The 23,250-nt window shown below is 43.4% G+C and overlaps 1 protein-coding gene and 1 long non-coding RNA gene across 8 annotated transcripts in view; one reads left to right on the forward strand and one right to left on the reverse strand.

Annotated features, from left to right (window-relative positions):
- CAST (calpastatin) overlaps window positions 1-12,070 on the reverse strand; it is a 49,532-nt gene extending 37,462 nt beyond the window's left edge. For 3 of the 7 annotated variants that reach the window (XM_085567313.1, XM_085567312.1, XM_085567311.1), the window contains exons 1-3: window positions 11,433-12,070; window positions 7,059-7,124; window positions 2-73 (exon numbers count right to left, since the gene is read on the reverse strand). In XM_085567313.1, coding sequence (XP_085423439.1) covers window positions 2-73; window positions 7,059-7,124; window positions 11,433-11,762 — 468 coding nt within the window. In that variant the 5' untranslated portion in view covers window positions 11,763-12,070. The remainder of the gene's footprint in view (window position 1; window positions 74-7,058; window positions 7,125-11,432) is intronic. The other 4 variants (XM_085567314.1, XM_031507329.3, XM_085567316.1 and 1 more) reach the window with 2 other exon arrangements.
- On the forward strand, window positions 12,040-21,472 carry LOC146763596 (uncharacterized). The gene is made up of 2 exons (XR_014951465.1): window positions 12,040-13,492; window positions 14,069-21,472. It is a non-coding gene; the product is annotated as an uncharacterized LOC146763596 (long non-coding RNA).
- Window positions 21,473-23,250: the final 1,778 nt, after the last annotated feature.

Consider the following 23,250-nt stretch of genomic DNA (forward strand, 5'->3'; position numbering starts at 1 on the left):
CCTGAGCAGAAGCAGCTGCTCCACTTGTCTCTGTTTGGAGTGGCTTGCTGACATTAGCACTTGCCTGGTTCTTCTAGAAAATAAAAAGACAAAATAAAGCTCAGAAATGTCAACAAATGAAAAGAAAAGCCAAGTAAAACTGTGAAGCAAGCAAACAAAAAAGCCCAACTGAATCCAAAGTTTTGAAAAAAAAAGAAAAAGCACACTTAAAAATGTCCCCTAAAACATTTTTGCAAGGCGAGTCATCAAAAAATGAACTCTCCTACATAACTTTAATCCACACAGGCATATTTCAGAGCCCAGAAATGTGCACACCCAGAACAGCCCAAGTTCTCCTGCAGTGTTTTGTGGAGGATACATAAAACTGCATTATTTCCTGTAGCACAGCGACTCCATTTTAAACAAACAGTTAAAGCCACAGTGTCTATATAAAAAGTATCACGAAAACAACAGGGGCAAGCTATTGCTGTTTAACAGGATGTGAGTGGCCAAACAGAAGGTAACATCCAAGGGCAAGGAAGTAAAGATATAAAGTTAAGGGCAAAATCATGCCTTTTCTAAGAAGCACAAGATTCACAATGCAATAAAAGATTTCACATTTCAACAAGCAGGGCAGGCTGCAGCAGGCCCAGAGATTCAACCAGCAAACTCAAAAGTTCCAGTTTTCAATGGATGTGACACAAGAATTGTAACAATCTGGGAAATCCAGAGACCTCTGCCATTCAGGTAATTCTACTTCCTCTTTCTGGTTTTGTTTGATTAAAAAAAAACTAGAGCAAAGATGCACATTCAGCAGTCACCTCCAGAGATGAGGCAGAGGGCCATGTACACAATATTAATACGAACAAAATATGGCCCAAATCTGGTACCAAGTGAAACTAGGAGGAATCTTACATCCAGGATCGCACTGGGAAAAAATGATATCCCGGTAACAGGCCACAGGATGTTGCAAAACCCAAGGCTAACACTGGTTTTTGCCTGTTAAAAGGATGTTAGGAGTGTTCCAGCCCAGGACTTTCCTCCACAGCCACTGAAGTCCAGACCTGCCGAGAACCTGGGGTCTCTGCCCAGGCTGAGGGATGTGGTTAAAGAAAAAAGCAGCAGCAAAGCCCAGTGACATCCCAAACACACCCCAGAGACACACAGGAGCCTCACCACAGCCCCCCTCCATCACATGTCAGTCAGGTTCGTCTTGATATTTTCTCCTCTGACCACACATTCCATGCATTTACAATTTTGTAAAGACAGTACTGAGACGCAGAACACCTTGGGTTTTGTCTCTGACATAGTGCACTGAAGACTCTGTAATGAGCATTACCTACATATCTCTCAACTTTTAATTAAGTTGTTGAAGTAGCTCAAAATCTGAAGTGATAGCCATCCCTTTCCAAAGAGGAGAAAAAAAAAAGAAGTCCCATAAAAGAACCATCCAAAAAAAAAAAAAAAAAAAAAAGAGAAAAAAAGAGCAAAACTGAAGAGGAATCAATATTGTGGGCATACCTTCAGCACCATAGATCCTGACTGCCATCTCATGCTCAGCCTTTGGCTCAGGGTTTATGGTGTTCAAGATTTACCTTTGGTACCAAAGACTATGTCTAACAGAACTGTGATGCTCTGAAAATATCATAGAATCACAGAATTCCACAAATCCATAGAGTACTGCTTTTAGAGAAGGCAGTCCTTACGACACCAACATACTTCAAAAATTTCAGGCAGGATAGCTTCCCCATCTCCCAGCAAATCTGAGCTACCAAAAGCCTCAAAAAACCAAACCAAACTAACAATTAAAAAAACCCAAAAAACACAACAAACAAACAAAAAAAAAACCCACCAAACCAAAACCACCAAACAACCCCCAAGATAAAAACCAAAAGGATCCCCCAAACCCAAAAAACCCAAATCAAAAAAACAGACCGAAAACAAAAAACAAAAAATCCCACCTCCCAACTCCACCCCCAAAAATAAAAGGAAAAAAAAAAGCCCCCCCTAAAAACCAACAAAAACTACTAAATAAAGAAAACCCCCCCTCCAAAAACAGAACCAGCTAACAGAGTGAAATAAATCCTTGATCAGAGTATGAACTTGTGTTAACCAACTAAACAGAATTATAGAAAAAAGTGTAAGTGCCAATAATTATTTAGTGGTAAACAGCAATAAAAGATAGAGAAGAAAAATTAACAAATCCTCCTCTGCAACAAAGAAATACTACCTGGAGATAAACCATGTGGAAGTTGAAGCCACCATATCAAATGAGCATCACTCAGTGAGTACTATACAGCACATGGAGTAATACATATTTTAGTTCCCAGAGTCATCTTTCAACAGCAACTTCTTTGGTATTTATGCATCCCTTCATATATTTGTAAAAGCAGAATCTATGGCTACATCATTCAATGTTTATTGTTCAATTCTGGTTTATCCTTCTTTCACCCTTATTAAGATAAGGATGTTAAGGTGTTTCCCAAGATGTTCCCTCCATGCAAACCACCTCAGACACCCTTCATTGACAAATACATCAGAGCTGTTTTCATCTTCTCTCCCTCCAAGAACCGGAAGAGTATTTTTCTTCTGTGACATTCTCAGACACAAACAACTGAAAAATTACCTTGAAGCTGTACTCACACCTTGCTTTCCAACCCGATATTAACAGAGACAATGAATTATCAATGCACAGCTTCTTTAGGAAATTAATTAAAAGAATTATGGGCCTGTAAAGAATTGTGTGTGAAGGAATAAAAGCTGTGGCACACAGGTACTTATAATCTACTCTTCATTGTTAGCAGTGGCTTCAAAAAGACAGAACACTGTTTCAGAGTGGAATATTAATTCTGTAGGTTTAATAAGGGGGAGATGAACTATACAATCTTCTGCTAAATGGATTTGCAAAGGAAGATGTGTGTTAAGACTGGTGTCCAGAAATGTGGACTTAAGTGTTCATTTTGTACTACAACATTCAAATGTTCATTGTAAGATTGCAGTAAGAATGCTTACAGTACACTTGTCTTGAGAAAAAAAAACACAAGAGGCAAGGATGTGCAATCTCTGTTCTGCAAATATTTTTGACAACCATCAGCAGCATTTCAGCCTCCCCCATCAATCTTTCGCTTAAGAACAGCTCAAGCAGCAATCACCCTATATTCCTTCTGAAGGCAGAGACTTACATTGCAACAGCTCTCAGTAAGTGCCAGAATTTAACTGAAATAATGTTATTTTTCAACTACCTTTGGCATTTTAGCCGAAAGAAGCACCAAAACAGAAAAGGGAGACAGCTAAAGAAGCTGCTGTGCTTCTCAGAACCTTCCCACTTCTCTACTGAAGATGAATTAAGGCCACAATCCCCTCCACCAGTGCCAAGGTCCTGTGAGGCACAAAGGAGAAGGAAAACAAACAATGCAGATATAAATTAGTATTTTGGTACCAAATTAAAAAGAAACTTCACAAACCCCTAGGAAAAAACTACCCATGCACTTCCACAACTCAGACCAGCAGTGGGCACCCCAACGAGATTTTCGCCAGTCATAATGCCTTTACTCAGCATTAATGCTTTTACTGGATAAGGAATCCTAAGTGACAAGCCTCAGTGTTAAAAAGTATCACAGTCACACTGATTTCAGAGCAAAGAATCAATTCTAAAAGGATGGAGATGCTTTAGCACCAATTATCACTGTCATCCTTTCAAAGTAAAGAATATATTTCCTGATAAGTACAATGAGCTGAACAAGCAGGTTCTGCCTACATTCCTGTAAAGAACAACTCAAAATGCCACGACACGTTAGAGAGAGTCCTGTTTCACACCATACCTGGTGAAATATGGCCTCACTCTAAGCTGGGGCTTCCAATTCCTACAATATATGACTCTGTCTTCCTTTTTAGTATCACATTTTCACATACAGACAGCAGCCATGAACAGGCTGGGCTTTTACACAGATACAGAATCTCTCCTTGGTATTTCCTTCTGAGACAGTAAAAAGAGAACAGGCCTTTCTCCACATTATTAACATGGATCTGCTCAAAGCAGGGGGATTTCAGAGCACAGCCACACACAATGTCAGCACTTGTTCTGCATTATTCTTATGGATTTCATGTGTCTGTGTAGCAGAACAAACTGTGCCCCAAGGGCAGCCCTCTGACAGGCAGCACTGACTGGACGTGGCGTGCAAGATTAGGACAGCAGGACCACATGCCTCGTCACAGTGCAAGACCTGCCCTCCTGAGTTTGGATAAGCTTCACTTTTATCACTCCCCTGTCTCCAGCAGTGGTCAGCAGCAGACAGGAAAGAAAACAAAATCAGTTATGTAAAAATAGTTCAGGTCTATGTTGATACTTCTTCTAAATACTCTTCCAGGCTCAGTTTGTGGGTCAGGGATTTCTTAAGTTCAGTGTTATTTTATAAATCATCCTGGGTTTTTCTTCAGTGATTTTGTGCCATCTCCCCTTTAAAGCATTTATTTTCAGCATCCAAGAGCTTCTAGAGCACTCTTGCCCCAATGGCCTCAAAAGTGGAAGGGATCTGGAATTGGTAGAACGGCACACACATATATAAGCTGAAGGCAATGCCCAGAAGGGGACTAGCAGTTGCTACAAAGTTTATTTTGCACTTTAAACCTATCACTTTTATTTACTTCTGCTGCAATGAGTATACTCTTACCCAATGGGCTGCTATCACACCTACACACATATCCTTCTATTATAATTCTTAAACTCTTAGCTTACTCTGTACATTACTACCCTATAAACCCTTCACCATCTCATCAATACAGTTTCTTACTTACTTAAGGCATACTCTTACTTACAACTACAGAAACATAATTTTATAGTATTTCTGCTAAATGTCTATGTACTTTATTTCTGTATCAACCTATGTTTCTTCTAAGGCTGCAGATCAAATCCTTCAGTGTCTGTGGAAGTTTCTGTTTTTCTATTTCCCACATTCCCCCCCCCACACATCCACAAGGAATGAAAACATTTCAGTAAAGTTAAAGTGAGATTCTCAGGTGGTTTTTTTTTTTCCCCAAGATTTTCAGCAAGTGATTGATTCTCCCTAGAAGGTAAACTCAATAAATGTAAGGTTCTTACAACCAAGACATCAAGGTTTTAAGACAGATCCCTAGCACTTGAGCCCTGGAGCAATGCCTAATAGCACAGACACTTTTATTGACATCTACATGGATAAAGGACTGATTTTTTTTTTTTTTTTTCAATTACGTATTCTAACACATCTGGAACTTCCAGCACAGCTTTTGCCTGTTTCCACAAGGCTTCATTCACAGATACACACTCAGCTGCTCATCACTGGACTGACAGATTGTGTCAGTCTCAAACCAAAGTTGACCCTGCCTGTGCAAGCAGATCCCCCATCCTGTCTAGACTCACAGCTTGAGCAGCACTGCTGAAATTATGCAAGCAAATATGAGAGATATGGCTGATATCTTGAGGCAACGAAATGATGGAGATCAATCTTTCCAAGGACAACATGGCCTTGTCCACCACGGTATCACAGCTCCAGCCCTTCTTACCAAACAGGTTTCTATCAACAGCAAACCTGCTGTGTTTTCTTCAGTCTGTTTTTAAGTCTCCAAGAAGAAAGGGGTAAGAAGCCTCTTCTACACCCTAACACTATTCACTATTCTTGATGCTGTGGCTAACTTGCATCTCCCACTCAAACCAGCATCAGGCCCTTCCTAAGTTTGATTTTCAAAACTCTGCCCTCCTTCTCTCACTCTCTCAGTATTATACATCCAAAGAATCTGAGGGACAAGAGATGTTTGTTGTTATTTCTGGTTAAACAACAACCATAATGATTTTACTGTTTTCCTTCCAGTATGGATACAAACTCTTCAAAGACCTCAATATTTTCTTGTATTTTTTCTAATGGCAAACCTTTTCTAGCAGGCAGGTGAACAAACTCAATATTCTAGACAACGTTGTCCAAAGCTCTCTGCAGATATATTAGAAATTTCTGCCTCAAAAATCAAAGACTATAGGAATTATCTCTGACTTTTAAACGAAAATGTAACTTTGCAGACTCTTGGGAGAGTTGTTTAAAGATTTTGAGTTTCTTCCTCAACTGCTTAACAAATCAGAGTGTTTTGGAGGTAGGTATGAGTCACAGTGGAGCCCATGCCCCTCAGTAGGTCTCTGCAAGAGGTTTTTGATCTATTTCCTCTTTTAAGCACTGCAGAGAGGATGGAAAAAATAAAACATATGAAGAAATTCACAAGAGGAAACATACATGCAGTATTCTAAGGACTCAAAAAGCAGAAGTATCCAGACAATACATTTTAGTAAGAGTCTTTGTTTTGCTGGATATTCTCAATAAGAGGTATATTCTCAGAAACATTAGCCCCAGAACTCTGGACTACAGGCCTCAACTCCCACCCTTCCCACAAAAAATGCCAACACTTCTCTAGTAAGAAGAGCAATGTGCAGTCAAAGAATATGGCATTAAACCAAGAATGTATAAATGCACAGTGATATTCATGAAAAAAACAAGCTGTCTGGAGAGAAAAGGTGGAACATATTCTAAGGCTAGAGAAGCTTTCCTTGCTTTCTGGACAGGAAAGAAAAGCAATTGCCTGAATCATCTACTTCAGGGGACTGTAACAAAAGCATTCACTGACCCTGATTTGCAGTGCAGTCAAACAGGCTTAGGCAAAGCTATTTCCCACACAGCTTCTGCTGTGGATGAACCACCAGGTGGAAAGCATCAAGGTGCACTCCCTTCACCCGTACTTCTGGGCAACTCAAAAACCAGGGGCCATCAGATGTGCCCCACATGGAACCAGCACTGCACAGCAGACACTCCACTGAGGTAACTTCCACGGATACCAATGTGAAGTGTTAGGGAAAAGTACGAACAGAGCAAAAAAAATCATTTCCAGTAGGCTGCTCAGCAGCACAAGACAAAACTAAATGTTCCTAGGATGAATAATGACTGTCTGGAGACAACGGTTTATTGTCCAAAAACTATCGCTTTACTATCAAAAGGCCAAAATCAGTATAGGAGGAAATTCATGACCAACTTTTCTTCTTAATATATTAAAATACTTGGATTTACCTCTTCCACTTCTGCTTTTTTCTCTCCTGCCTTGGAAGAAGCTTCACTTGCCTTCTTGTCACCATGCTGTGAACAGAGAAAATAGATGTGTAGTTATTTAGACTTTAAGTGTAACCTTGCACACGCAGAAATTCTCAAACTTTTCAGTACAGGGCGATTCCCTTCAGCTACCAGCAATATGACAGTTTTTATTCTCACTAATGGACAGGATTTCTAAATGGCCTGCTGGATAACTTCAAGAGAAATCAGTCAGAAGGTCATGACTCTTAGGGCAGTTACATGACTGTTCTTGTGCAAAGTTCTGGAATACATTCAGCTTATCAGTCATCCCTCGCCAGCAAAGCATTCTCCAGTGCTTGATTTGGAAATGTCAGAATCACAGGCTTCAGCAGAACTGAGCAACTCTGAGAGACACCAACATGATGTGTGCAAACCACTCCAACATCTGAACTCCCCACAGACACACTGAAATGTTTGTTATGCCCAGCCCTCCTCACCTGAAAGAAAGCTGTTACCATGACTGCTGTAATTCTGGTGCTGATACAGAAAAAAAAAAAAAGCTCCAACACGTTAGGAAATACTGTTCTTCCAGGATCCCTGAACTTCCTGCATCTTTTATCTCCTTTTCTTTTCACTTAACCTGATGTGGAATCCCAGTAGCTTCCCATGTGCAGCAGCAATGTAAAGAAAGACACATTTTGCTCAGCACACACACTGATATCCAGCATGTTGTAACTGACTGCCTCTCTGAAAAGTGGTGAACATGGTCCCTCAAAAAATCTCTTCTCAAAAATAGTAAGAGCAAAAAGCAAGAAGTTAATATAAAAAGCAACATAATACAGCTACTCTCTAGTATCTCAGCTAGTGTAACTTCCCACAGCAACTGAGACATCTGGGAAGGAGAATTCACATCTGGTTTGTTTCGTTAAGTAAAGACAGGAGATGATTCAAGACCCATTTATTCCCTTCTGTTTTCGGGACTGAGCAGCAGGAGGCAGAGCCTGCTAATCCACCAAGTAATGAGTTCCTGCAGATTCTTCTTTACATGGCTATAGGCAGAAAGTAATGATCCATGTATCACTGCACTATGTTCAACAGAAATCAGTTCCAGCACATCAGCAGGAGAAAATGCAAGCTGAAAAAAGTACTATAGCAACAAAAATGTCAATAATTGTTTTGGACAACCTCTAACAATTCAAGTTTTTAAAACTAATTTGGTTATGAGTGAGACGCTCAGTGAGTTTCAAATTTAGAAATGCTATAATCATATTCCGAATGTGCCTCTTTAGAGGAAAAACAAGACCCCTTTGGTTGTCTATTCAAGTAAGAGATTAATTGATTCACTGCTCCATAATAGCACTTCCAGTAGAGACACAATTTACCCAGCTATCTGTGCTTTTTACTGCTACAATAAAAGCACATCGCACACGTTATCAGTGAGAGCAGTGCCAGCAAGTCTCCTGTTGCTGACAGAACAGGAATTTCAGAGCCAGCACTGCCATAAGGCTCAGGAGTTAAAAGGAGAGCACTGTTGATCAGGATCTATTCTTGCATGGATACCCCCAGCATCAAAATACTCCAAAAGTCAAGTATTATCCTGAATACAGCTATTAAAGTCTTCTCTTGCTTTCATTTGTTTTCTTCTTCAAATTCAGACATAGCCTTAAAAGCAGTAACACCAATTGAAGTGTAGGGTCTCTAGGGCTTTTTTTTTTTTTTTTTTTCCTTTTACTAAACCAAGTCAGGGAATGTAGGAAATGCTTCTTTCTGAGCACACCAAGCCTTTATCAGGGCTGAATCTGTGTTACCCTTCCTCCCTAAGTCCACCTCATCTTCGCACCAAAGAAACCCACAGCAGACAGGACTATGGCACCAAAAGAGCACCCAGACCCAGAACTAGGAGGGACATACGGAAAGGGACTCGCAGGATTCCCTCAACCTCAGGCAGAACAACTCCCTGAGGGACCCCTGGGCAGCTTCAGTGCCCAGAAAGGAAGCAGAACAGACCAGGACAAGGACCACAGCTTTGCTATCCCTAAACTCAAGTCAGACACTAAAAGCATGACATCTTCCCTCCAGAAGGCAATGTCAAACAGCATCTATAATAAAGACTCTTTGACTCAGTGGACAAATATGTTTATTCCAACTCAGGGAAACAAAGCACATATGGTCAGACTAGAGTAGTTTTTTTTGGGTTTTTTTTTTGTTTTGTTTTTTTTTTTTTTTCCCAGTAAGTTGAGTAATGCACTGTGTACACACAGAGCCCTGACACTCACTCCCTGGCCCCAGATAATAAAACAGCCTGTGAAAGTACTGCCTTGCAGGAAAGTCTGCTGTCCTGAGGAGGTAACCTGAGAAAGCACAGCTTCACAATGTACCTGGGGAAACCATGCTGGTTCCCAGAACAGCTGGTGAATAAGGTATGATGAGGGATCCCATTTCAATAACGCCCTTCAACAACTCTTTTCTTATCTGAATTTTCAAGCTTTGAACACTCCACTAAAAATAGGAAATATACAAAAAGAAATAAAACAAAACAAAAAAAAAGAAAACCCAAACAAACAACGAAAAAAACCCCAAAAAACTCAAACCAAAACAAAAACCAACCAAAGAAAATAAACAAAAAAAAACAAACAACAACAAAAATCACCAACAACACAAAAAAAGAAAAAAAAAAGGCAGTAAATCAATCTGCTTGGCCAGAAGGCCAAGCTCAGGTTTTGTGGGACAGTGTACATCCACTGTTCCTTCATATTCACAACTCATGATGACAAGCTGACTTTCTTTGGGCAATCTTTCCTTTTCCTGCTCAAATTTCAGTGCCAGAGACACAGATTCAAAACCAAGTCAGTGGGTCAGAGCAGCTCCAGCTTTCTTACATCAACAGTGGGCATACAGCTGAAGTGATAATTTTAGTTTCATTCATGATCTAACAATTCCTTGTAGCTTTTAAGCCAGCTCGAAATATTTTTCAACCTTACTAACTAAAAAAAAACCCAAAAAAACAAAAAACCACACAATCCTACCCATAATCACATATCCACAAAAATACATAAGTGTCATGAGGAAGAAAGTTTACACTGAGATCTTCATCCTGTTTTGAAGTGCACAAAAATGTCACCACACTATTAAAACACACCTTTAAACTTCTGACTCAAACAGCACTCATAAACTAGAGAGTAACTGGTGAAAAAGCACAAGAAAATTGCTAACAACTGAGCAGACACCTATGTGCACAAAAATCCAATCATCACTAAAGGCTTTGCTTGCAAGAAATTCCTTCTAAACCTCAGGAGATTCAGAAGGCATTAACAAGCCTTTGGTTTAAGGCCACTGCGCAGCATCTTGAAGGACTTGCAGTAACTGGGTGAGAAGTGAAGTCTTGCAAGATTCTCAGCTTAAGTCAATCAACTCAGTATTACAGATATTTAAGGAGATGGGAATCTGACTTTTGCTCTCAGCTGGAACTGGGAGAAGACAGAGATCTTTGACACTGCTTGGAAAACTATCAGATGCAAAGAGTTGCAAAGACTGTAGCAGGGGAGCTACAATCAAGCCAGGTAAGGAATGGAAACGTGAAACCCAGATTCTTATTGCATTCAATCCCAGCTTTAAATACACCAGCCAGTAAAAACCTTAATCTCCTTTGTGTCTGTCCCTCTCACCCACCTCTCCTGCCTCCCTATGCACGGGAGAGGACTCCAGTCCCACAAGTGCCAACAATCACAACCAGGAGTTTCCAAAAGAGCAGCTGTGGGAGCAGTTTTCTTACCTCATCACACACAGCCATATCTTGATCTCCTTTCTTCACTTGGATGCAATGACACAGAGCTAACGAGGCCTTTTACATCCATTCCATAGCTTAGTGCAGTAATTCTCAAACTTTCCCCTTTGTGATTTTGTGTCACCTCCACCACACTTGACTTAATACAATAACTGGCACCCGAAAACACTGATCCAAGCTACAAGAAGCAACTTAAAAGTACAGTTACAACTTCAAGAGGTTTCATCTACCTTATCACACATTTAGGAAATACATTAAAGTGATATTTTCTCTGAAACCAACATTTCACAACACACGCTTTCCGTAAAACTTTAACAGAATGCAGGCTTTTTTTCCCTTTTCACCATTCCATACAGAGGCCAACCACTTCCTCCTACGCGTAAGAAACCATAAAGGTTTCTTAAAGGCTTTTTAAAGCCTTTCAAAGCAGTCGCAGGACCCAAGTCCATCCGAACCACACGGAGAGCTGTGGTTAGCTCGGGGAGGACAAGGCAAAGGCCGGCTCCTGCCGTGCGCAGCACGCTCCCGGGAAAAGGCGCAGCACCGTTTTCCCCAAAACGGGAACATCCCCGCATAAAACCCTGTCTTACGCGTTCCGCCGCGGTTTCATCACCCCGCGAGCCTGCCTCACTCGGGCGACGGGCGAAAACTGCCAACAGCACCAAAAACTCCAGTTTCCTGCGTCGCTTTCTCGGACGGGACAGACAGCTGGCGCGCACCGCGCTTCCACCCGACCCGAAGCACCGGGGCGTTTTGTTTGAAAAGGCAGCCGCACCACAACCCCCTTCTCCACCCCGAACGCCGGGGAGCGGCGGGAGCATCGGGAGCGGCATCCCGGGGCGGTCCCGGCTCCCCACGGGGGTGGTCCCGGGGCTCTCCCCCGCACTCACCATGGCGTACCACCAGCGGGCGAAAGCCATGGCTGCGGCTGCTGCTGCTGCCCGCGCCGCCCGGCACTGCCCGGCCCGGCCGGGGCGCGCCCAGGGCGGTGCCGGCGCCGAGCCGCTCCCCCGCCGGGCCGCGGGGCACCGGGGCCACCGCCGCCCTCCTCACGCCCCTCACCGCACCGCCGCCCTCCTCACGCCCCTCACCGCACCGCCGCCCTCCTCACGCCCCTCCGCGTCCCCGAGCCCGCCTTACCGCCGCGGGCGGCGGCTGCCTGCCCGTCCCGGGCGCCGACATGCCGATCCCGGGCCGATCCCGGCGGCTCGCAGCTCCGCGGGCGGCTGGAGAGGCCGGCGGTCCCTCCCCTTCCTGCCGGGGCCGAACCGGGACGGGGGAGCCAGGGGGGCCGCGAGTGCGGGCGGGACGGCGCTCAGCTGCAGCCGGAGTGGCTTTTTTTAAAACAGCCTTGTTTTGGGGGGCTGCTCCTCAGGGCACAGGCGTTCTTCTGCTCACGAAAGTCGTTCCCTTTGGGAAAGCGTTTGGGTGTCGACAGCCGACCCAAGGTGGCTCCAGGCTCCATGGCAGCCCATGGCAAGGATTTTGTCTTTCCCCCGAGATGGAGCCGGGCGGAGGGTGCAACACCAGGCTCCTCCGTCGGCCTCTCGCCGGCTCCTCTGCCAGCTTGCCTCCGAATTGGGCACCCTGTTCATATGACAGCCTCCTTCCCCAGCCATTGCATCCCTGCAAGCCATTCTAGCTCAGCTTCTCTCTGGCTCCACCTTGGCCGTCACCTTGGTGTGAACTCATTCCCACCACACAAACACGGTCGGTTTGGAAATTGGCCGCACATCCCGTGGTTTGGTGCGGTGCTAGCCCTCACATCCAGGGGATCTGATGCAGGTCAGGTTATGAAATGGAAAACACAGGTGTTGCGTGCAGGAATGGGCACAGTTTGAAGAGTTTGTCTTGTGGCGTTGTGTGCAGTAAAAGAAGTCAGTGTTTGGGGTGTTGTGTGCCAGGGAGCCCCAGGCTCAGGCTGGATGGGTGGAACAGCTGTTGGATGAGATGCGCTGCTCTGAAGGGGTAACAGCAGCAGCTCCTGACCACATCCTTGTGTCAGGAGGCCCTGTCTATAAGCAGAAGGAAGTAAAAGTGTCCAAGTCTTTAGGGAGTTCTCATCAGCCGCTTCCTTGGGGAAGAGGCTGTAGGACTAATCCGCATGGTTGGAAGCCTGTAGAATCAATTAGTGCCTAAGCCCTCGGCTGTCAGACCTGAGAAAAATGGGTGAGGCCTCTCCTCAAGGTATTGGGAAATTACTTTTTTCTGCAGAGGGAGGGGGAATGTTCACAGCCATCTGCCTAAAGCCACCCCTGCATTTACTTTCTGATGTCAGCCTGTGACACTTTGCCAAGGTGCTCCAGACGGGGTGGAGGTGAGGGCCATGTTTAAAATGCACAGCTTCCACACGGGGCTGGCGTGTGCAGGTTTCCCTGGGGTCACTCTGACAGGTCTAACAGATTGTGCTGCATTCCTCCAGCTGGCTGCAGGCAGCAGACCCTCCCTGCTGGCTCCAGGGAGCCCTCAGGAAGCGTCACCCATCTCAGCGCCTGATGACAAACAACTGGATCTGACAGTAATTGGAGTGGTGGAGCTGCACAGGAACAGGGCAGTAGCAGATGAAACCTTCAGTGATGTCAGCCTGCATCATGCTGGATATTCAGGGCTCTGCTGACCCAGAAGCACATCACCCATTCCAGCTCTGCTGGTAGGTTCAGTTTATAAAGGAGGTCTAAACGCTGCTGCAGGAAGGAGGGAAGCTGCCCAGACACTTGCCCCAGTTCCTGCAGTTGTTGCAGTGTTTTGTAAACTGGTTGGGCTCCATCCAGACTTGCAAGGAAATCTTGCTTTAGGGCCAAGGGCTTGGCATTGTTGCTTCTATTAGAAGGCTCCTCTAGCTTGCTTCAAGAAACCATTGTTTATTGGCAATTTCTTCCCAAGTTTATTCTTAGCTATATGTGGTTTATATGAAAAGGATGTAGGCAGCACATATTTACCTGGAGATGGAGAAGCAGCTTCTTGTTTGTCTGACAGAAGGAGAGTCAGCTGATGGATGCCTGAGTCAGCTTTTTAAGCACTGAAGGCCTAAACACCACTCCAACAGTTTACTCATTTGGGTGAAGATTTGGATGTTTGAGTAGAACAGTCGTAATTATCCAAGTCAGTCAGACACTTACTATCATTAACTAGGAAAAAATAAGTTTTCCTTGCAGCTTGCAGCAGCATACAAGTGTTTGGTATCAAAATCAGTGTTTTCTGTCACGGTTTCTACTTATTCTTTCAGAACATCTGCAAGTGAACAAATCCACTGAGACTTGCTGAGATTTTGCATGGCATTAGCCATGGAGTTCTGCACAGGGCTGATCAGAAACAGATACAAGTAGTGATGGACAGCAGAAACATCAACTGTTTTTCCAATGTTTATTGGCTGGAAAAAGAGCAGATGACCACATCAGGAGCACACAGGTTGTTCTTTACTGCAATGATGTGTGATGTAGAACAAGTATTCAAAAAGAGGTTTTGTGCTTTTAATAGTAATGGATACATTTCCATGTAATTCAAGATATTAGGAGTCTAAAATTGGAATGGAGAATCACAGACTCATTTTCCCCACCATGTCTCATCTCCAAAGGGCACGAATTGACGTCAAATGCCTCCCAATAAAAAGGTGCACTAAATTCTGGCAGGATAGGATGAAATTTTTGCCAAGCATACATATTTTATTAATATAACTTGCATAATGATATGACTGCAAGCTTATGAGTCATTCACAAAATCTACAAAATAAAGTACAAAATCTCATGTGTAACTGGATTTTTATCTAGGGTAGTTTAAAAGATGTCTTAGTATTAAAACTAGTTATTAATAGTTCTTTTAAATTTCTTTCATCCTCTTCCTGTGTTTTACGAAGAAACTCACTGCAAGTTTTTGTTCTCTTGTCTTCCTCTGAAACCCAAAACCATCAGGATTAACTTTATTTTTCTTTTTAATTTGATGTGTTCAGTCCCACCCTGTTTAGTGACACCCACAACAACAAAGACAGAGAAGTACATTTAATTTCTTCTCCTGCCATTTTTGTTCACAGCATGTTCAGTAAATGGAAATTGGAAATTTAAATAACGAAAATTCTATTTGTTGATAAGCCTTGTTTGATGACATTCTTGTTCTAGAAAGCAATAATGCCAATCCTAACTATTGAAAATAAAGGTTTATTTCCTTATCTATGGATACATGTAGTTTTGCACGTTATAAACACCTGATACCATATAAATTTTATGTCCTCTGCTAGTTTAGTGCAGTCTGAAGATTGCCTGCTGGACTCCATTCCACTGCTAAGTGGGGATTTCCTCCCCTGTGACAGAAGACATAAACTTTGACACCAATCAAGAGAAAATTAGGGAAACCTCTAACCTTTTGTAATATTTTGATATTACAGAATATCAAACCTCTTCCTTGAGGTTTGATGTTTTGTAATTCCCTGAATAGAGCCAAACTTTAACTAAAAAACAAAACAATTTAAAAATTAATCTTGAATAATTTCTGAAGCCAGATTTGAGTGATATGTATGGCAGTATCTATCTATGCAAATTTTCTCCTTTGTTACATTGAAATGCAGCAAATCCCAAAGTTTAGTACAATGTATCACATACAACCATGAGGGGAAAAAAATTAAATTTTAGCCTTCATCATCCAGGATTATGTTCCACCCACCTATGTTTGGTCCTCTCCTCTCTCCCCAGTTTCTACTGGGGAAAACAAATGTGCTGTCAGTTCTGGGACTCAGCAGAAATTCAAGGTAATTGACTTGAAAACCACACTACAAATGAAGCTTCTAGCAAACCACAGGTATTTTTCTGGGTTGGATACAGATCCAGATGAGGCTGTGACCCCGAAGTGAGTCCAAAAGGAAGAGCAGCACAATGCGTGAGGCGTTGCCCAGTGAATGTCAAACATTGCAGCTATGCAGGAGTGGCCAGCCTGCAGCTCACGTCTGTCTGCTGGCTTTATCTGAAAAGAACTTTCCCAGTGTCAGGCACATTATCTCAGGTATAAACTGATTTTTGAAACTACAGAAAAATGTATGGACTAGACCTCATTGATTTTTATGAGCCTGATTTGTAAATATTTATACATATGAAAATGACAATACCATTCATCTTGGATTCTTAAACTGTAGAGTGGTAGGTAGAATTCTGTCGGTAGAAATTGCAGATTGGTGAGTTCTGTGAGAGGTGAGACAGAAAGCCTTGTGTATTCAGAAATATACTTTAAACTCTTTATACACTAGGGTTTCAAAATCAATAGAAATCCATGCTCCCAACATAAAACACATCACTTTTAAGTACAGCTTACACTGTCAACGTGCAGATTTTTGGAAAAAGTTTGATCTGTTCCAAATCATAAAATCCATGCAAGAGATTAAAAATACCATGTACTCTTTGGACATTTTTTCATATAGTCTCCATTTTCAGTAATTTGCTTGAGACTGATAGCGTTCTTTCCAATGCCACAATGATTGTCCTTAATTATCAAGGTGAACAATGCTCCCCTCAGGGCAGTTCCCTTCTTCATGTGAAATTAATCCTGAGATTCTTGGTATTAAGAGGCTCCCCAGAGGAAAGGTCATGAAAAAGAGTTGTGGGTTTATGAACTGCATCTGGTAAAAGAAGTTAAAAATTGTCTGTTTTGGTTTGCAGAGGTGCAGTGGGTGAGCTTTGATGCCAGGGTGATAAAGGTAAGGTTTTAGATGTTATCACATCCCTGCTTATGTTTTGGTTTGTATTTTCTTTTTGTCACTGTCTAACCCATGCACAGATACACATGCAGTCAAGGCTGAAAAAGCCCAAACCAGATTAAAATACACAAATACATATTTTACATAATAAAATAAATTAGTTTGTAACTAATCCAAAAGCAAAACTAAAGCTAATTATTAACTACTTTATATATAGTGTGCATATGCATTCGTACATACATAAATATCTTGTAATTATTCTGTACAAGTATGAGATGTAATGCACTACATGACTAACCAATGTTGCCATGATTCACAGGTAGAATAAAAGACTAATTATTGAACATTGAAGAAGAATAACCCAACAGCACTGATAGGTATAATAAATTTGCAATGAAGTTACACACCAAAATGTTCACATAAGGCAGAATTTTGACAGAAACCTTGGAAATCATCTACGGCTAGGAAAGTAAGGAAAAAACCTCTTCCACCTGCCTCTACTCAGCTTTTGCAAGGGTTATCCAGAGCTGCAGCCTGTGGCTGGATATCAGCTGTAGCTGTCAGTGACAGAACCAGCACGGAGTGGCCATGACTCTGTAATACAAAAAAAAAAAAAAAAATAGATTTTGCAGCTGTTCCTTGGGGGTTTTCAGGACTGTGCTTCTGGGAGAGACCTGGACAGTGCTGGTTGATGTAAGACACAAAATGCTCTCCTGCCAGGACTGTGAAATATCTCTTTTGCTCCCTCCTAGGGTTTGAAAATTCTTCCCTGATTCTATGTTGTTTGGAGTGATGCTGCCTAGGGCAGGGGTGGAGTCACCTTCCCTGGAGGGATTTGAAAGGCATGTTAATGTGGCCCTTGGGGACCTGGTTTAGTATTGGGCTTGGCAGTGCTGGGTTAACAGTTGGTCTTGATGATCTCAAGGGTCTTTTCCAACTTAAATTATTTTGTGATTCCGTGATTCTTTTTGTATTCTTTCAGCAGCTGCCCGTGAAACAAAATGTCAGTAATTACAAGGGTACTTCCATAATGTTTCCTTCTGTACTTTTGATAGGGTATGAAAAAAAAAATCTCTGGCAAACAAGAAATTCCTGTTGAGAGAGAAATTACAATGCTGGGCTCTGTCTGCTCAATGATTGCAGATTGGTGGATGTGGAGCAATTATCAGCCTTGTTAGCATCTGGTTCATCCTGTGTTTAACTTGGTTAACTAGTACCTCATCTGAAAGTGACTTTAATATGTTAAAAGCTGCATTAATATTAACAACCATGTTTACAGCCTGCCTCCCTGAATCCATTATATCCACTGCTTTGTCATTACTTCCCTCTTCATACCTTTTCTCAGTTGCATGGATCAAGTTCTTTTCCATCATTGGCACCATGGCTGCCTCCAGATAAAGTTTCACAGGTCTTTTCTTAGGCTGATACCACCCTTGGTGCCTCTTAAGGAGAGCAACTTCCAGTCAAAACTACAGAAAGGAAGCCAGCATAGGAATATTTTATGGGAAATTGCAACACTGTGTTGCAGTAAATTATTTCTTGCTTCAGAAGTGCGTGAAAACACGGAGCTGGGATTGCTTGGAAAGGAAACATGGGTGGTGCAGAAAATATTTTACAGCTGTGTGTTGCTCTGAAGGCAGCAGACATTTTTCATAGTTAAAAAAAGCCAGCAGATTGAACGGGCATTGAGCTGAATCACAGATAAGTGAGCACCAGGGCCACAGCACTCCGTGCAGCTTGGCTGGGTGAAAGACTGCGATGCACTGCCCGAGGACATCCCTGCTTGCAGCAGCTCCCCTTCCTGCTCATGCTCCTCTGAGCTCAGACATATGGCATTAATGGAGCCAGAGCACGGATATCTTTCCCTTGGGAACAGTTCTTAGTTCCTCCTTTCTTTTTTAATCTGCTGGGTTTGTGTTTGCCCTGAGATGTGCGGTGGAGCAGCCCTGCACTGCAGCAAAACCCATTTCTGTGCATGTTCAGGAGCAAGGAGAGCACAAGAGTGCAGAGAACTTGATTTGCGGTGAAACCGCTTGGTAGAGGAACCCAGCACAATTTACATGTGGCTGACGTGCAAATCATTACAAGCTGTGGCGGGGAGGGAGGGGGTTTTGCACATCACAAGCCCACAAATCTGTCACTTCTGCGCAGAGCCATATACTGCTTCTCCCAGGCAGGCTGGTGGGGGCAGGCAGCCCTATGAGCTGAGGTGATGCTCTGCTCCCTGTGGGTGCTGACACCCCATAGCTGCCTGTGGGTGTCCAGTGCCCTGTGCCGTGTTGTGAAGGTGAGAAAACTCCATCTGAAGACACACCAAACGTGTGCCACAAACGTGGGTGGGTGAAAAATGCACAGCAGTTCTGCGAGAATTTAGGTTTTGTGAACAGCAGCCCCAAATGTTGCAAAATCCGAAGCAACTCAAGTCACCACAGAGCAGGAGAGGAGTGACAGGAAGCCCTCTGCTTGAGGAAATGAAATTGGTTCGTGTGGAGAGGCTTGTGATGGCACTGCACAGGACAGACACACCATGCCCAGCCAGAACCAGCCTGGCCACCCCTGCTCACAGTGATGTTGTTCTCTGCCCTGGCACCAGCATAGCACCCCTGCCCCATGTCCAAATTCCCAGGCTGCTTCTGGACAAGGAGCAGAGAAGTTCCCTGGAAGGGAGAGGGGCTGGACCCCCAGGATCCATTCTGGGAGGTGGATGACAACCTCACCTGAAATTTTAAGGAATTCAGAGATTTTAGAGGAGCTAAGATTTTAGTTAGAGATAAGCCTTACTGGAGTTAATTAAAATAAATTAGTAGGCCTTGGTGAAGTTAAGAGTTAGTAGTTAACTAATAATTGATTGCTTGTCAGCACAATGTTTAGTTAGCTGGGTTTATAATGAAGAATACACAAACTGACAATTAGCTTTTAGGAACATAAGACAATTGTGGGGCTCTTCTGTTCTGAAACCAATTGAAGAAAAGGAATGGGAGTTCTACCAAGAGTTCATTTGTCACATTTGCATTGAAAAGGTAGAAAGGTCAGAACGAGGAAGACTTCATTGACTTCCTCATTTTGGCATCCCTCCCCATGAAAGGGACCACCGACCTATTTCAAGGAACAAACTATGCATGCTTCATAGCTTTTGAAATTATTAGCACATGAAGTGAGGAATGGGATGTACCAAAATTATGAATATGTATTTGTATTTTGGGTATTCAATACTTGTATGATAAAAGGACTCTGTAATCACTTGGAAGCTGCAGTGTGGATTTGGGAGGGATCCTGCACGCTGCCCGGCGTTGAATAAACACACACTTTCTAACTTTAAACTGTTAGAGAGTTTTTGTCTGTCACAGGTGGATATCGATACTAGATCAATATCCATATTTTTTTAGTTAATTACACCCTATGCCTACTGCTCCCCTCTCAGCTCTGCTGTGACTCACCCCAGTGAGCTCCGTGACAGATCTGTAGATCTGTCCTGCTTTGCTCTTCTGAGGCACCAGGCCAGCAGCAGAGTGGCTTTGGGGTGGAGTAATAAGCTAAATATGTAATTTAAGCTAATGTGTAATTATTAAATGTGGCAAAAATAACAGCCTCGAGTGAGAAAATGAATGCATCCTGCTGTTTAGACCCTGAAAATCCATATTTTTGAAAATAACACAGTATGAGTGGAAGTGCCCACCTACTAGGGACACCAGGAAGTCAAAATCCTCCTCCACCCCTCAGAATTTGCCACAGCTGGAGGAAATGTGGTCACTTGTTCTTGCCAGGGATCAGCTTCAAACTTCACAGCAAGTATTGGCTTTCCACTGCCACTCAATGAGTTTTAGATCAAGTAAAAAAAACCCCAAAACTTTATTTTTTGCAGCAGCAAAGTGTGGAAACAGTATTTTGCATGAATAAAATAAGATATCTACACCTGTGAAAATCCTTTCCCACTGTAGGGAAAAAAACTGATAAATCATTGTAGCAAAGTTATCCTTTCAAAAAAAGCTCCGAAAGCTGTGCCAGCACTGTGTACTGTTCCCAGGACATAACCCATCCTTTTAAACCCCAACCCCGCTGCCAGTGGTTGCAAGCAGGCCGGTGATTTGGGAAGAACAAAGAGTTGGAAGGGTTCAATGCCAGCGTGCCAGACATTTCCTCCTCACCTCTTGCCGGACCGCGCGGGCTCGCAGCAAGAACCGGGGGATTGGCTTCGCCTTCCCAAGAGAGAATCCCTGGGGAACCGGGACGTCTCTGGGAACGGGAAATACTGAGTACAGCCCACAACGTGCGAAGGGGAATTCCATAGCGCTGTGGGAAGGCTTGGTGGAGGATGCAGCGGTCCGAGGCGGGGGCAGCGCTGTGCTCGGACCGTGGCTTGTCCCTGGGCACGGGCGCCCTGCTCCCGGGGCTCGGCTCCCGGCTGGATTTCCTCGCCCTGACCTCAATCCTGCCTCTCCCCGCTGCTCCTCGCTGCCCGCCGTGTTTACAGAGCTGCTCTCCAAGGGATGCACAGGGCGTGACTCACCCGCAGACCTTGGAGGAGCTGGGTTGTAAAAGCTGAAACTTTCCTTTTCCTGACTCTGCAGATGAGCCGGGCTCCGCTGCGCAGGCTTGTTGACAAGACTGTGCTTGTACTCTTTGTTTTTCTTGTTTGTCTTGCCAGAAATCCTGTGCGGGAAGGTTCGTAAGGGTCATTCTAGCTCAGATCTAAATTTCTGAGCAGAGAAACGACGTGACTGGGACAAGTAGGGCACTACTGCGCTTTTGCTGCTGGGGGAGTCTGCCTGCCGGCGAAGCTGCATCACCTCTCCATCTCCTCACCGTGTGGACCGGGGCTCTGTAAAAAACCTCCAAATCAGCTACGCCACTCACCCAGGAGGTACCAGACTTCATACCCTTGTCTTTCACCGCGAAGATATGTGTTAGACATTTCTAGACCTTGCCCACTAAATTTCACCAAAGTGTTTTTCACCTTTTTTGTTAAATTTTGGGGTTTGTTGGGGTTTTTTTGTTTGTTTGTTTGTTTGTTTTTAATGACTACTGGATGCCTCAAATTGTCCTACTGGCAGCGCAGGTTCATTCATGGTAACTCATACCTGGGTTAATATTTGCTGTACACAGGTTTTTGTGTCCTCAGCCCCAAGTCCTCCAGAAAGGGTCTGTGGTGTACCCTGGTTTCTACCATTCTTCAGAATCAAAACAGTGTCAACAATGCATCATCACTTTGGCTAAATTATATTATTTGTCTCTTTTTTTCTGATACTCTGATGACATTTGTGTGTCTCAAGCATCTCCCTGCCATACTGAGAAATACTCAAAGTTGTGGCAGAAAGACAGAATCTGAGGAATTTAAACTCTTAGACCTACACAGCCCTTTCACAGCTCAAAATGGCTCCAAGAATCAGTGGCATAATACTGGTGGTTTCTCCTGTCCAGCTGTGTCTCCTCTTCTTCAGGGTGCCCCAGGAGGACAGCAAGCTTTGATTTCTGTTGTCTCTTCTCTGGGGAACTCCCTCTGCCCCTCTGGGGCTGTGACTCATTTCCTCCACACGGCTCATCTCATCCTGTCTGCTGCCAGAGCTTACATGTCCCTCTTCCCCTCTGCAGCAGCAAAACTTGTTACAAAAACAAGTGAAGCTACCACGTTGCTGGAAATCTTGTCCCCTTTCCTGCAGCATGTGGAGAGCAGGTCTGTGAGGCTCTGTGTATGGTGTGACATGTAAGGAAAAGTGGGGGAAAAACCTGGTTATTTGCATGTAAAGCCATTTTATATTCCTGTTGTGCAAATGTGGGGGGGAGATAGAGCCAATAATAACTGAAGTAGTAAAATAGTCTCAAGCTTCAGTCTTCAATCTGTTAATGTAGATTGAAATCTTGAATAGTGAATGAAGGCAGAAATACCCATGCTGGCAGTACCAGTTCTTGTGGTGAAAGGCATCCTGACAGTGAGCTGGCCAGGAAATTGGGTTGCATATTTCCCTCCCCTGTGGGTGGGACCCTTCCCTTGCATGTGCAGCATAACTTCTATCTTTATGTTGTTCAAGATAGGTGGCCTTTCTTTGCCTAAGAAACAAATCCTTTCTGAGATTGAAAACACAAAAATTTTCGTTATTATCTTGCCTTGCCTAAATTTGTTTTCCCTCTCACTCAGATTCAGTTTGTGTCATTATTTCTGTAAATTTTGGAACAGGAGGCAAAGAAAATTGCATGGTAGGAATCTTAAAATGATGCAATCTCCTTTTAATAGAACTTAACTCTGGTGCTTGGCTTCCTACAGGGGAATAAAAGGACTTTTAAGGTCTGTGGTTTTTTCTTTCAATTCTTCATCAGATTGTAAAGACCACTGAAGAGGTGCCAGTGGGTTTTTTTGCTTCTGTGAAGAGTTACTAGAGCTTGCCACATCCAAAGAGCTGGGTTGATGGATCCTGCACCTGGAAGTGAAGCATTGCCATCATGTTGGGCCTGAGACAGGAGGCAGCAGGGCTGTGAAATGTGGAAAAATGAAAATCATTCTGTGAAATCAGTGTCCAGGCTGCTTTCAGGTCGTGTGGAGAGCATGGGGAAAATATCAGTCCTCTTACAGCTGAGAGAGAGAGCAATCTGCTGTGGACTCTGTCAGATGTATCCTGTTTTTTCAGACTTCAGTTTTAACAGTAAAAGGCAGCACTGTAGCAGTGATGGTTCACTGCTACAAATAAAGGCATCCATGTTCTAACCTCAGAACTGATTGCAATTAAAATTTGATGCAC

The sequence above is a fragment of the Lonchura striata genome, chromosome Z (assembly GCF_050655825.1).
Source record: "Lonchura striata isolate lonStrDom1 chromosome Z, ASM5065582v1, whole genome shotgun sequence".
Lineage (NCBI taxonomy): Eukaryota > Metazoa > Chordata > Aves > Passeriformes > Estrildidae > Lonchura > Lonchura striata.